The sequence below is a fragment of the Mandrillus leucophaeus genome, unplaced genomic scaffold (genome assembly GCF_000951045.1).
Source record: "Mandrillus leucophaeus isolate KB7577 unplaced genomic scaffold, Mleu.le_1.0 Scaffold199, whole genome shotgun sequence".
NCBI lineage: Eukaryota > Metazoa > Chordata > Mammalia > Primates > Cercopithecidae > Mandrillus > Mandrillus leucophaeus.
In genome coordinates, this window is record NW_012102020.1 from 904,149 (window position 1) to 917,650 (window position 13,502).

Genomic DNA, 13,502 nt, shown 5'->3' on the forward strand with positions numbered 1-13,502 from the left:
GTAGTGTAATACGCAGAGGCCTTTTCTTCCCAGTACACTATAGCATTTGCCTTCCGTTCTGAAGCGAAGTGGCTTGCCAAGTCCTTCACGAAATGAGCCATGCTGATGGGTAATCTGTGGAGAAATGTCTTAATTTTGATTTCCTTAAGGAAAAGCTAACAGCCAAGTTACAGTCACAAATCCCCTCAACGTACTGCTGTCACCAGTGTCATTGTGGCTGTAGGAAGGAGATCTGAGCCTAACTTGTCTCACTCCCTGAGGAGTTTCTTACTGGACCCAATGGGGGCCATGAAGACACTGACGGGGACGGAAGCATGGCATCAGCTGCAGTGTTTCTGCTGTGTTCATCTTCTCAGAAATTCTGTGTCTGCTGCGTCCATCTTCTCAGAAATTCTGTGACCCGGTTCTCTGGGAGCCTTTGTGAGTCTCTTTCCTGCCATCTACCGTCAAAGGAAGGAACGCTTTTCGGGTTACGAGGATGAGGAGAGGAGCGGGACAATACTCAATCCCATGCCAAGTCAATTGAGATTCGTTTCCTACTGGGAGGAGTGCCTGGCCCTGCTACTCCTATTTGAATGTTATTAATGTTACCTAGCCTTTTACAAAGGATACTTTGTAAATGTCTGCCGTTGGAACTTGATGTCAATCCCTTTTGGTCATAGCCATATTGAATAGAGAGATTTGCACAGAATGTAGAAGCAAAAGCATAGGAAACACCTTCCTTTCTGAAGCAACAGCCTCATCATCTTGACCTCTGTCCCTCTTAAGAACATTCTTCACTGGAACCAGAGCTCCACAGAGTCTTTCTTTTCCTCGGAGAGCCGCGGCTGGCAGGGACCTCCCTCCACCGCCCTCCAGCAAGCCACAGAGCATGCCCTCACGGGACAAGACGTGGTACGTTTTCTCCTTTTCTCCCCACTTCTCACATGCCTGGTGGTTGTGGTGCCATCTCCATGTTAGCTTGCCTGGGGGGATTCAACATTCCAATCGAAGGATGCTAACACCTAACACCTGCCCTCACGCCTAACACCTGCCCTCACGCCTAACACCTGCCCTCACGCCTAACACCTGCCCTCACGCCTAACACCTGCCCTCACGCCTAACACCTGCGCTCACGCCTAACACCTGCCCTCACGCCTAACACCTGCCCCAACGCCTAACACCTGCGCTTACGCCTAACACCTGCCCTCACGCCCACGCCTAACACCTGCCCTCACGCCCAACACCTGCGCTCACGCCCAACACCTGCCCTCACGCCCAACACCTGCCCTCACGCCCAACACCTGCGCTCACGCCTAACACCTGCCCTCACGCCCAACACCTGCGCTCACGCCCAATACCTGCCCCAACGCCTAACACCTGCCCTCACGCCTAACACCTGCCCTCACGCCTAACACCTGCCCTCACGCCTAACACCTGCTGTTGAGCATGATCTAACTTTCAAAGCCCTGGCCTCCTGTCTCCTTAGCTACTTAGCTACATGGCCTAGCAGATCATCAGCCATCAGTAATCCTGTGGCTAGATTCAGGGGAAAATGGCTTCTGTCCAGGCCCCACCCCCTGTCACTCATAAATACCCCTTGTGGGGGTGGAGTTTTAGTGTTTTCAGCTAAGAAAACCACATTTTCTCTTTTCTTGCCTCTCCGCTAGGACTGTGAGCATCTCATAGTCCACCCCTTAAACACTTTCTGGTAACACCTGTTCTTCCACCTGAGGGTCAGAAGCTGGAATCATTGCCTGCACAGCAGGACTATCTAGGTTCTTAAAACTTGGATCGCCCAGGCCAGGCGCGGTGGCTCACGCCTGTCATCCCAGCAGTTTGGGAGGTTGAGGCTGGTGGATCACTTGAGGCCAAGATGTTGAGACCAGCCTGACCAACATGGTGAAACCCCGTCTCTACTAAAAACACAAAAATTAGCCAGGCGTGGTGGTGGGCGCCTGTAATCCCAGCTACTTGGAGGGCTGAGGCAGGAGAATCCCTTGAACGGAGGCGGAGGTTGCGGTGAGCCGAGATGGTGCCACTGCCCTCCAGCCTGTGTAACAGAGCGAGACTCTGTCTCCAGAACAAAACAAAACAAAACCACACACACAGAAATAAAAAGAAATGATAAAAATAAATAAATAAAAATACCTGGATCACCCAGAAAGTTAGAGCGTCACAGAGGAGAGGGAGAATGAAGCCTCTTGTTATCCTGATCGCCTATGAAATGACATTTCTAACTCTTCTCTTGAAGCGCAGTTCTTACTGTCAAAACTGGTCATACAGGCTTTGGCCTGGAGTCCTGTCTTTGAAACAGTTGAAGTTAGTGTTTTCCCGTGTTCCCCAGCGTTATATAGTCTCATCTGCGCCAGCCTTCGCGCTCTGGGAATTCTGCCTGCTTCCGTCTGACTGACTCTCCCTGGGGTGGAGAGGCCTCTGCTGAAGCCCATCGACGTGGTTCCTCCGAGTGCACGTTACGCAAGTGGATTTGGATAGACAGGGAGATGCCCAGAACGTGGTTTTCCTCCCTCCCCACGGGAGCCACACCTCCTGCATACATAGTCTGGGTCCCAGATGTTTGGCCCTTGTCCTCTGCTCTCGGTGGGCTGCTTTTGGCATGCCCTGGGCTTGGAGCGGACCTGCAGGCTGACAGACCTCTGAGACTGCTAGGGCCAGCAAACGTACATGTTCTTGGGAAACTCCCTTTCCCCTTTTGGTGAGTTTCTACCACCTCAGTCTAATCGTTTTTTCTGAAGCTGTTTGTTTGAAGCTGAAGTCTTTTATGGTGTGGCATATTAGATACTTTGGGGTAAATGTGGTCTTAGGTGCTGGACAAGCATGGGTAGACAGAGGAAGCTGTTGGAATGTTGCATGATTTGGTCATCTGTGCCTAATTAAATGAGGTTGGAGGTGTGTACACCACAGCAATGCCTGGGATCTAAATCTTCAGATATTAATGTTTGAGGCTATGGAGCCGTTTCCCTGATTCCCGTACAAGAAAGCAGCCCACATGGATGGGCCAAGTGTGGCCAAGATGACGGAGCCAGAAATGCTGGCCTTAGAGTAGAGCCTCTGTGTGTGAGACGTAAGAAGGCCAGAGCCCCCCAACCAGAGCTGAGGAGGTGCCAGCGCAGCCACTGCCTTCCAGGGGCCTGGACAGAAAGCTTGCTCTTATGCTAGACTCAGAAGCACTGAAGAATGGAGGTTGAAACTTTAGAGGACTAGAAAGGGATCATTTGTGCTGTTGCAGCTATTGCTGATCGCTAGAGCCAAAGACCATTTTGCTGAGGCTTGGGTGAGAAAGGGATGTGAGGAGGTTGAAAATCCTGAAGAAGAGAAAAAACATGAGGGAGGCTGAGAAAACTTTTGACACTTTCTGATCGCCGGTAACTCCTTAGGCTGCACCTGAGTGATGGTGGTTTTTTTGGAGGCTGCACAGCTGGTCAGACCATCTCTAGATGTTCTTTCCACAGTGGTTCACAGGGCGTCGTTCTCCCTTCCTGGATTATCTTGACTATGGGTAGCTATTTTCAAGAGCTCTTTGCCTTTTTAATCCTGCTCCAGATCACTTATCCAAAATCTTTCCAAATCAATTATATTTTGCTGCTTTTCTTTAATTCCCTAAAAGCCATAGCTTCTAGATTTTCTATCAGCACACAGTCTCACCAGAAGTTGAACCAATACAGGTAGAGAAAGGAAGCCCCCCATTAACATCGGGTTAATGGTAGAGCCAATGTTTTTAACTGGTGGTATTTTTTTAAACTTACCAATATAAGTATTTTTAAAGGTTCTATTTTTCAAAGTCGTAACAATGATTGTTCTTGTTTTCTCTCATAGAATAGACTGCCATGGGATAAAGAGTGGTCCCTAGCTTCTATTTTTCCAAGTAAATAAGTAGAACATGTTCTTGGGATTATACCATTAAATGTTAATTTTCTTGAAGAAGAAAGATTGTTGTCTGCCAGGATTTTATGTTAGCACTCGGATTGAGGCAGAAAACGGAAGCACCAAGTTGAACACTGGGATGGCGCGGGTTGTGTTCCTGGAGCTTTGAAGTGGGCCTTCCTGCCTTTTGAGGGGAAAACTGACTGTTTTGAACATATCCTGGATTAGTTGGGTTGTTTTGTATTGAGGATCCCTAGAAGACAAGAGAGTCTTGGAAAGGGCTGCTGGCTTCGTCGTGAACGTTCGTCCCATCACCAGTGTGAGTCCGCGAGGAAGTTTTCCTCAAGTGGGGTTCAGTCTCTAATTTTCCTGTCTGTTATTAGTTTGTTCTGAGTTATTTTGGATTTTGTTCTTTAGCCAAATAAAGGCAATGTGGTTTTACCTCATGTTCCGTGTCCTGTGGTTTTTTTTGTTGTTGTTGTTTTTAGAGACGGAGTTTCACTCTCATTGCCCAGGCTGGAATGCAGTGGTGCGATCTTGGCTCACTGCAACCTTTGCCTCCCGGGTTCAAGTGATTCTCCTGCCTCAGCCTCCCGAGTAGCTGGGATTACAGACATGCGCCACCACGCCCGGCTAATTTTGTGTTTTTAGTAGAGACGGGGTTTCTCCATGTTGATTAGGCTGGTCTCGAATTCCTGACCTCAGGTGATCCACCCGCCTCGGCCTCCCAAAGTGCTGGGAATACAGGTGTGAGCCACCGCGCCTGGCCATACGCTGTGTTTTGACCTGTGTGGTGCATTTTATGGATTTGGGACTTTTACTTGGACTCTCGGTGCCTTTGCTTCCACACACTGATTCTCTCCTCAGAAATCAAGCTCCATGACCACAGCATCAGGAAATTCCTTTTGTAGCTAGTCACCGAAGACTCAAAAGCCATTGTCCCACAAAGTGAGGCTGACCCAGACCCCAGGGCCCCGTGGGGTTGGTGCTCTAGTAGCACATCTGTCAGGGAAAGGTCACCTTCCGTCTGTTCTCCAGAGGCTCCTGGCTTCTTCAAGACTTTGGGCTGGTACTATTTTGCCTCACCAAGTTCTCCTTTTCTTATACCAGACACAATACTATATACTCTTCTTTTCGTCTGCTTTAGGAAAGCTCAGTAAACTTTCTTTTATTTTTTTTTCCAGAGACAGGGTCTGGCTGTATCACCCAGGCTGGAGTGTACGGCACAACCGTCGCTCACTGCAGCCTCAACCTCCTGGGCTCAAGTGATCCTCCCGCCTGAGGCTCCCAAAGTGCTGGGATAGCAGACATGAGCTGCCACACCCAGCCAGCAATATACAACCTTGAAGGGCTAATAGTGACATGGACAGAGGCAGTGGGCCTAGTTACACATTTTCAGACGTCATCTTGTTTATTACAAAACTTAAAACACCTTCCCCAGGCAAGATACAATTTTATCCTACACATTGTTCACCTTCATCTGTAGAGTCAAATGTCATCTGCCAGCTTGTGTTGACAAGCGGAATGCTTTCCGTTTGGTCAAGGTTGAGGGACGGTACAGAAATCTTATATTCTAATGAGTACAGCATCCTTTCACCATCCAAGCCATCCACCTTAGGCTTGGAGGTTCAAGTCCGGGTCTAGAGAAGAGAACGTTTCGTACCCAACCTTGTGGTCTTTCCTTCGGTAGTACATTCGTGTCAGCACGGTCATGAGGAAGGTCTCCAGGATGAGGAGGTGGCAATTCATCACTGCAGTGTGGGGGGAAATACAGGGTAGGTTATGCTGAGTCACAGAGGTGGTATTTTACTAGCAGCCCTGGCAGAGGAGTGGAGCAACACTGTCTCCAGTTGATCCTCAAACTAGGACTTAGGGATACAAAATTGTCATAAATAACATCGGGTTAATGGTAGAGCCAGAACCAGAACTTGGCTGTCTGCTTCTGTGCTGTGAGGCTAGCATTAAAGTCCATTTCTTCTGTGTGTTCCATCAACATGGGCTTCTGTTTTTTAACCACACCCATTCCTCTCCCGGGAGCTGAGGACTGAACCCATGGCTTCCTGGGTTGGCCCTCAGGGCTGGCCTCAAGCTGGGGGGTTTCCCTTCTCTTCTGTGTGATCAGAGAGGTCGTCCTTTCCTCAAAGCCATTGTTGGCATTTCCCGGAGATCCCCTCTGAACACTGAGCAGAAGTCAGGCCGGCCTAATGTCTGCTCTGAGGCCCTTTCTTTCCTGACTCTCCCCGTCTCGTCCATCCCACGATGGGATAGGAGCCTTCACGTGCTCACCTTGAGACCTGGTTTTAGAGGAAAAGGGAGGCGAACACGCAATCTGCCCGCCGTTGGCCAAGACTGAGAAGATGGCGGGCTGTAGGGCAGTCAGGATGAGGAGAACCTGCGGAACATAAAAGAGAGGCAAGGGTGGGCTAGGCCTGCTCTCACGGCACAGAGCGCAGCCAGCCCACTGCTGGGCCTTGCCCTTCCACGGGCAGGTTCCACCCGCCACCAGATCTGTGCAGTCACAGAGGCTTGAGGCTGTCACTTCATTAAAAATCTGTGGGATTTTCATCTTCAGGCAAATGACGTTCTCATTTTCTACCCAATATTTTATTAGAATTTCTGACAAGATACAAGAACTCATTTTTAATTCCCTTTCTCAGCCTTGGCTACCAGTGAGCACTTACTGGATAAAAAGATGGGTGATTAGAGAAGTCATTCCATCTAGCTCACGTGCCTGAGGTCCCTGTTCTAGAATAATGGACAATTCACCATGAAAATGCCCTTTGAAAACTCTGCCATGCCAGGGACTGCGGGAAGAGGGCACTGGGGAATGTGTTTAATGGGTGCCGGGTTTCAGCTGGGGAAATTTCAGTTCTGGAGATGGATGGTGGTAATGGTAGTGCAACGATGTGAATGTACTTAATGCCACAGACCTTACACTTCAAAATCATTAACAGGGCAAATTTTACCAAGATTTCACCACAATAAAGAAAGAAGGCGAAAGATGAGAGAAGAAGAAGAGGATCAGTGTCCAGAGGTCCTGGAAGCACCGTCTATCTTAGTATTGCCCTCCCTGAGTACGCTGTGTGGAAGACTCAGCTGCTTCGAGGCTGGCGTGGCTCGCCCAGGCTGCCCCACATTAACCATGGGCAGGCTCGGCCATCATAGGGCTTTTATCTTTCGGCCTGGTCTCAAGTACATCTGGGACCCAGAACCTTTCTGCCCCTTCAATCCCTGACTCGTTCCGGGGACTTCTCTCTCTGTTCCCATAGCCTCTTCCATTCTACCTACTTTGTGCCTGGAAGTTCACATTTGGGAGGCATCTGCATAGATCAAATGAGAATGTATGTGAATTCACTCTGTTAACTGTAGGGCAGTCATTATGCCCTGGGAGTAGAAGACCAGTAAGGAGACAGGATGGAGAGAGAAGAACAAGACTGGGCTAGAAGTCATTGCATTTGGTGGAAAAGTCATCTTTGGGGTTAGAGAATGCAGCGCGTAGAAGGTGGGCAAACATGCCTTTGAGAGAATTTTCAGAAGCGGTGTGAAGATGAAGGTCAGGGTAAGGAGAAGACAGATGTGTGCAGGAGTCAGACATACTTGGGTGTAAATTCTAGCCCCATCCCGTATGTGCCTTTGAGCAAGAACATCTCGAGGTCTGTTTCTTCCTTTGTAAAATGGGAATAATAATGACTCCTAGGGTTGTGAAAATTTAAGTGTAATGTGTGAAAGTGCCTCGCAGGTGGTGTGGGCAGTTCCTGTAGCCATGCTAGTGCTGCTGCTGGTGTTGATGGACTATAGGATTTTAGGAAGTCATAGGTAGAAAAGGAAAGGAAGAAGCAAGGGTAGACAAATTTAAGGTTTGTTAACATACGTGTTATAGGTGAAATTGTGTCCCCCAAAAAGCTATGTTGAAGTCTTGCCCCCAAGTACTTGTGACCTTGTTTAAGAACAGTTTGTTTCACATGTAATTGGTTAAGATGAGGTCGTAGTGGAATAGGGTAGGCCCTTAATCCAATTTGACTGGTGTCCTAAAAATAGACGAGACAGGCGGGTGCAGTGGCTCACGCCTGTAATCCCAACACTTTGGGAAGCCAAGGCGGGTGGATCACCTGGGGTCAGGAGTGTGAGACCAGCCAGGCCAACATAGTGAAACCCTGTCTCTACTAAAAATACAAAATTCGCTGGGTGTGGTGGTGCACGCCTGTAATCCCAGCTCCTCGGGACGCTGAGGCAGCAGAATTGCCCAACCCAAGATCGCACTCCTGCACTCCTGCACTCCTGCACTCCAGCCTGGGCAACAGAGCAAGATTCTGGATTCCGTTTCCAAAAAAAAAGAAGACACACAGAAACACATGGGGAGAATGTCATCAGACAATGGAGGCAAAAACTGGAGCGACACAAATGCTGGTCAAGGGTCGCCCAGGACTCTGCTGGAAACCACCGGAAACAGAGGCTGGAGACCCCCGCAGGGCTCAAAGGGAGCCCCAGGACTCCGCCGGCAGCCACCGGAGACAAGAGAGGCTGGAGACCCCCGCAGGGCTCAAAGGGAGCCCCAGGGCTCTGCTGGGAACCACCGGAGACAAGAGAGGCTGGAGACCCCCGCAGGGCTCAAAGGGAGCACGGCCCTGCGGGCTCCTTGACTGTGGGCTTCTAGCCTGCAGCACATGAGACAAGACGTGCCTGTTGTTTCAAGCCATCTGGTTTGTGGTATTTTGTCATGGCAGCCCTGGGAAACAATTCCAGCACAGAAAGACAAAAAGCGGGAAGCACAGGAAGCATTTTCCAAATCTCTTGGGAGATCTGAGACTTATGAAAAAAATGTCTGGGCCCACTTTTAGCCTTTGTTGGTCTCACCTCCTAACCCCAACCATTCGTAGGTCTGTTATGAAACATCTTTTCTCCCCCAGGGCGTAGTTACCTGGAACAGAGCAAATTTGGCTCCCATGCTCTGCTCACCCAGGTGTAGCCTGGCTTGCCGGGAAAGGATGCCCAGGGTCCAGAGAGCCAGCAGTGTGGACACGCCGAGGAAAGTGTTGATCCACAGAGCTGTGCTCGTCTCAGAAATCTGGTGGCAACAGAAAGCAGTCAGGCAGGCAAGATTTCTCTCCCTCTCTCTTTCTTTTTAAGAGATGGTGTCACTCTGTCACCGAGCTGATTGCAGTGGCGCAGTCATGGCTCACTGCAGCGTCACATTCCTGGCTCCAGTGGTCCACTAGCCTCAGGCTCCTGAGTAGCTGGGACTACAGGTGCACACCACCATTCCCAGCTAATTTGTTTTGTTTTTTTTAAAAATAATAGAGATGGGCCAGGCGTGGTGGCTCACGCCTATAATCCCAGCACTTTGGGAGGCAGAGGCGGGCGGATCACCTGAGCTTAGGAGATGGAGGTCATCCTGACTAACACGGTGAAACCTCGTCTCTACTAAAAATACAAAATGAGCCGGGCATGGTGGCACATGCCTGTAATCCTAGCTACTCGGAAGGCTGAGGCAGGAGAATTGCTTGAACCCGGGAGGTGGAGGTTGCAGTGAGCTGGGATTGTGCTATTGCACTCCAGCCTGGGCAACAGAAGAGAAACTCTGTCTCAAAAAAAAAAAAAAAAAGAGAGAGAGATGGGATCTCACTATGTTGTCCGAGCTGGTCTCAAACTCCTGGCTTCAAGTGATCCTCCCGCCTCAGCCTCCCAAAGTGCTGGGATTACAGGTGTGAACCACCACGCCCAGTCTAATTTTAGAAAAAGGGGCTCGCTATATTGCCCAGGCTGGTCTTGAACTCCCACTCTTGAGCAGTCCTCCCACCTCAGCCTCGTGAGCCATTGGGATTACAGGCATGTGTCACGGCACCCGGTGCTTCCTTCGATCTCTCCTCTCCCATGGCAGGAAAGGTAATGAGCAAAGCCCCAGAGCCTGGGCCTACTGCAGTTCTTTGCTCTCCCTGGCAGAGTCCCTGAGCCTCTGTGTTCCCACAGCCACCCCTTTCTGGGGCCCTCTGTCAAGGGGTGTTGGCTCTGGCTGTTCCTTTTAGAACACAAAGGTGCTAAATGAGTCTTGGGCTGTGCTGCCCCTTCCTCCCGGCTTACGTCTGCCGGGTCGTAGATGCCGTCGGGGATGAGAAACAGGCCCACCAGGCTCAGCGTTATCTTCAGGAAGGCGTATTGGAAAGGACCCAGCATCAGCAGCTGAAGCTTCTTCCTGCGTGGGGAAGAGGGTGAGGAACACAGGCCACAAACCAGCTGTCCCAGGAAGACCCCCCGCTCCTCACTGGGCTCCTCGCCGAGGCTTGGCTGCCACCATAGACACCAGCCAGGCTAAGTGGGTGGGGACGGAGGAAAAAACCAGAATGTTGAGAGTGCTGGGAACCCTCTTAGTCTCCCGCTCACCTCCAGACCAGAATGCTATCTCTGGAGCGAGGTCTGGGAGTGTGACCTCAACCTCATTCACCAAAGTGGGCAGAAGGGGCAAGCAAGCAAATGGCCCCAAGTCCAGTCTTCTCTGTGTGGCTAAGGCTTGCAGGGTGCAGTGAAGTTCAGTGATGAGAATTTAGGAGCTCTCTTTCCTCTGTTCCCCTGTCCCCTGAGGTTGGTGCCCCTGAGTTCTGGCTGTGGGATGCCCACCCTTCCGTCACTAGCTTTGGCCCATTCACGCCGAATTCCCAGAGCCTTGAAGAGGGCTAGGGGGCCAGAAGAAGCTCCCCAGCTCCTAGAGGAGGCACCTTGGCCCTGCCTCACCTGGTGAGCAGCAGCCGTGGACAGCAGGGGCAGCAGCAGCAGCAGGGGCCTGTGTGGACCATCATCGGGGTGTCCCTCAGCGTCCTCAGCACTGCCTCCTTCCCCCCAAAGCCTTCCACCATGACCAGCATCAGCAGGTAAAAGCACACGGCATAAAACCTGGGGTAGGGAGAGAAGGGGGCCTACGAGGTGGGGGCACGCTGCAGGGTCACCCCTTTGCTGCCGGAGGGAAAGACGGCAGGGACAGGCGGGGCTCACCGAGGGGAAGAGGTAGGGCTGGGCATTCTGGGTGTGTTCCCCAAGAGGAGCAAGGGAGAGGAGACAGGACAGGACTGGGAGAAGTGGAATTTCAGACTGTGGGAGCAAAGGGCTGGCTGAGGAATGTGCCAGATGTGAAAGCGAGGCATTCCCTGAGCAGAACCAGGAGTGCAAGATCCCCGAACTAGCACAGTTCGGGAAGGGCCAGACTCAAGGTCAGCTGGGATCAAGGACACGGACTCCGGAGTCCTGGTGAGCGGGAGCAGAGGGGCCCTCGGAGGGGAGTGAGGCAGGACACTCACGAGGCGATGGCCATTTCCACCAGAAACAGGGAACGAGGGATCCAGAGACCAAAGCAGCAGAACACAGCCACCACCTGTTGAGAAGGGGCAGGAGCAGGTGAGGGCGGGAGGGAGCCCGCTGAGGCTCCTGAAACCTTTTGTGGCTCAGGCACAGAAGGCAAAACCTGTACATTTAGGCAGCGTTCCTTAAACATTGCCAGCCGGAAGAAGGACTAATTAAATCAAGCAAACCAAGGACCTGTGTAATGGCCGTGGGAGGGCGTTTCAGACGCCTCGACATCAGGATGGAGCTGAGTGTGACCCTGTGGAATGAGACTTCCCCACACAGGAACCACGGCCTGTCTCTACAGGAAGGAAGCGCTTTTAATAGCAATACTGTGGCAGGGAGCAGGGAGTGAGGCTGCTGATGGGCTGAGCAGGTCTCCAGCTGTCTCCGCAGCCCTTAGAATTCAAACACTGCATCCCACAGCCTTGCAAGCGGAGGATCCTTACTGCAAGGGGAGGTTGGATTGCAAACCTCCGCCCTCAGCGGGTAGTGGCAGGGAAGTCTTCGCTGAAGTGAGTTGCTGACTTTAGAGGAATTCTCACATTGGTCTCTGCCTTCGTTTCGGTTCCCCCCACAGGGGAGCCCCAGGGCCTCACCGTGGGTGCCGAGCTATTCCAGAGCAGAGACCGCCTCTTGATTGGGCAGCGGGTGTTCCTGTACAGGTAGACGGCATCCTCCAGGAAGATGGCAATGGAGCCCAGCACCAGCAAGGTCATGATGCTGGTGAGGGCAAGTTCCACAGGGCCCAGGGCTAGAGGAGGAGAAGGCAGAGAGCTGACGACCGGGACTGAGCGGGAGAAGGTGTGGGCTTGTTCCCTCGGATCGAAGTGGCCTTACTGGATCTAGGCTCTCACCCGAGCACAGGAATGATGATTTTTTAGACTTTTTTTTTTTTTAGATGGAGACTTGCTGTGTCACCCAGGCTGGAGTGCAGTGGTGCAAAATTGGCTCGCTGCAACCTCCGCCTCCCGGGTTTAAGCAATTCTCCTGCCTCAGCCTGCCAAGTAGCTGGGGTTACAGATGCCCACCACTACACCCGGCTAATTTTTGTATTTTTAGTAGAGATGGTTTTCTCCGTGTTGGCCAGGATGGTCGCGAACTCCTGACCTCAAGTGATCCACTCGTCTTGGCCCCACAAAGTGCTGGGATTACAGGCCTGAGCCCCCATGCCTGACCCCAATTCACTTTTCTATCTCCAGTGCCAGGTGTTACACTAGCAAATGTAGATCAATTAACATAATTGAAGCAGAATGTAATTTATGGGACATTCTGGAGCTGTTTAAGTTGATTTCACCATAATTATATGGTGAAACCAAGACATCAGGAGGGTACTTTTTTGTGGGGAGGACAGGGTCTCACTCTGCCACCCAGATTGGAGGGCAGTGGTGCGATCATAGCTCACTGCAACCTTGACCTTCCGGGTTCAAACCATCCTCCAACCTCAGCCTCCCAAGTAGCCTGGGACTACAGGTGTGCACCACCACCACGGCCGGCTAATTTTTATGATTTTCTGTAGAGACGGGGTCTCACTACGTTGCCCAGACTGGTCTCAAACTCCTGGGCTTAAGCAGTCCTCCCACCTTGGCCTCCCAAAATGCTGGGATTACAGGTGTGACCCACCACACTAGACCAGGGGGAACTTCAACAAAAGAGAAATGGATACAAATAAAAACCCCAAGGACACCTGACCCAAGCTGGCCTCATGCTTGGTCTTACATGAAATATAGTCCATTGGTTCTCAAACTTTCATGGATATTGCAATCATTTTGGGAGTTGTTAAAAAGCAGCTAGCTAGTTGTTAAAAAGCAGCTGGCCTCCTCAGGGAGGCCGGGCGCGGTGGCTCACACCTGTGGTCCCAGCACTTCGGGAAGCTGAGGTGGGCAGATCACTTGAGGCCGGGAGTCCAAGACAAGCCTGGCCAACACAGCAAAACCCCACCTCTACTAAAAACACAGAAATTAGCCGGGTGTGGTGCTGCCTGCCTGTGGTCCCAGCTACTCGGAGAGAGGTGGAGGCTGCAGTGAGCCAAGATCACACCACTGCCCTCCAGCCCGGGTGACAGCAAGACCCTGTCTCAAACAAACAAACAAAAAACAACAAGAAGAGGAAAATGTCTATAATACTGAAAAAAGTTAGCAATGTTTATGTTTGGGTGATGGGACTACGGATGATTTGTGTCTTTTCTATCTTCTTACTTTTTTCTATCTTTTCTGAGTATTCTTTTTTTTTTTTAAAACAACTTAAATTTATTTTCTCACCGTTTTGGAGGCGAGAAGTTCAAGATCAAGGTGTCAGCAGGTTTGATT

General features: G+C 51.1%; 1 protein-coding gene across 1 annotated transcript in view; it reads right to left on the reverse strand.

Moving 5' to 3' along the window:
- Positions 1 to 5,249: 5,249 nt before the first annotated feature.
- SLC51A (solute carrier family 51, alpha subunit) overlaps positions 5,250 to 13,502 on the reverse strand; it is a 17,097-nt gene continuing 8,844 nt past the window's right edge. Inside the window, exons 3-9 of the mRNA XM_011978702.1 lie at positions 11,793 to 11,947; positions 11,151 to 11,224; positions 10,591 to 10,749; positions 9,943 to 10,054; positions 8,783 to 8,929; positions 6,151 to 6,256; positions 5,250 to 5,615 (exon numbers count right to left, since the gene is read on the reverse strand). Of these exons, the coding sequence (XP_011834092.1) occupies positions 5,479 to 5,615; positions 6,151 to 6,256; positions 8,783 to 8,929; positions 9,943 to 10,054; positions 10,591 to 10,749; positions 11,151 to 11,224; positions 11,793 to 11,947 (890 nt within the window). The 3' untranslated portion in view covers positions 5,250 to 5,478. The remainder of the gene's footprint in view (positions 5,616 to 6,150; positions 6,257 to 8,782; positions 8,930 to 9,942; positions 10,055 to 10,590; positions 10,750 to 11,150; positions 11,225 to 11,792; positions 11,948 to 13,502) is intronic.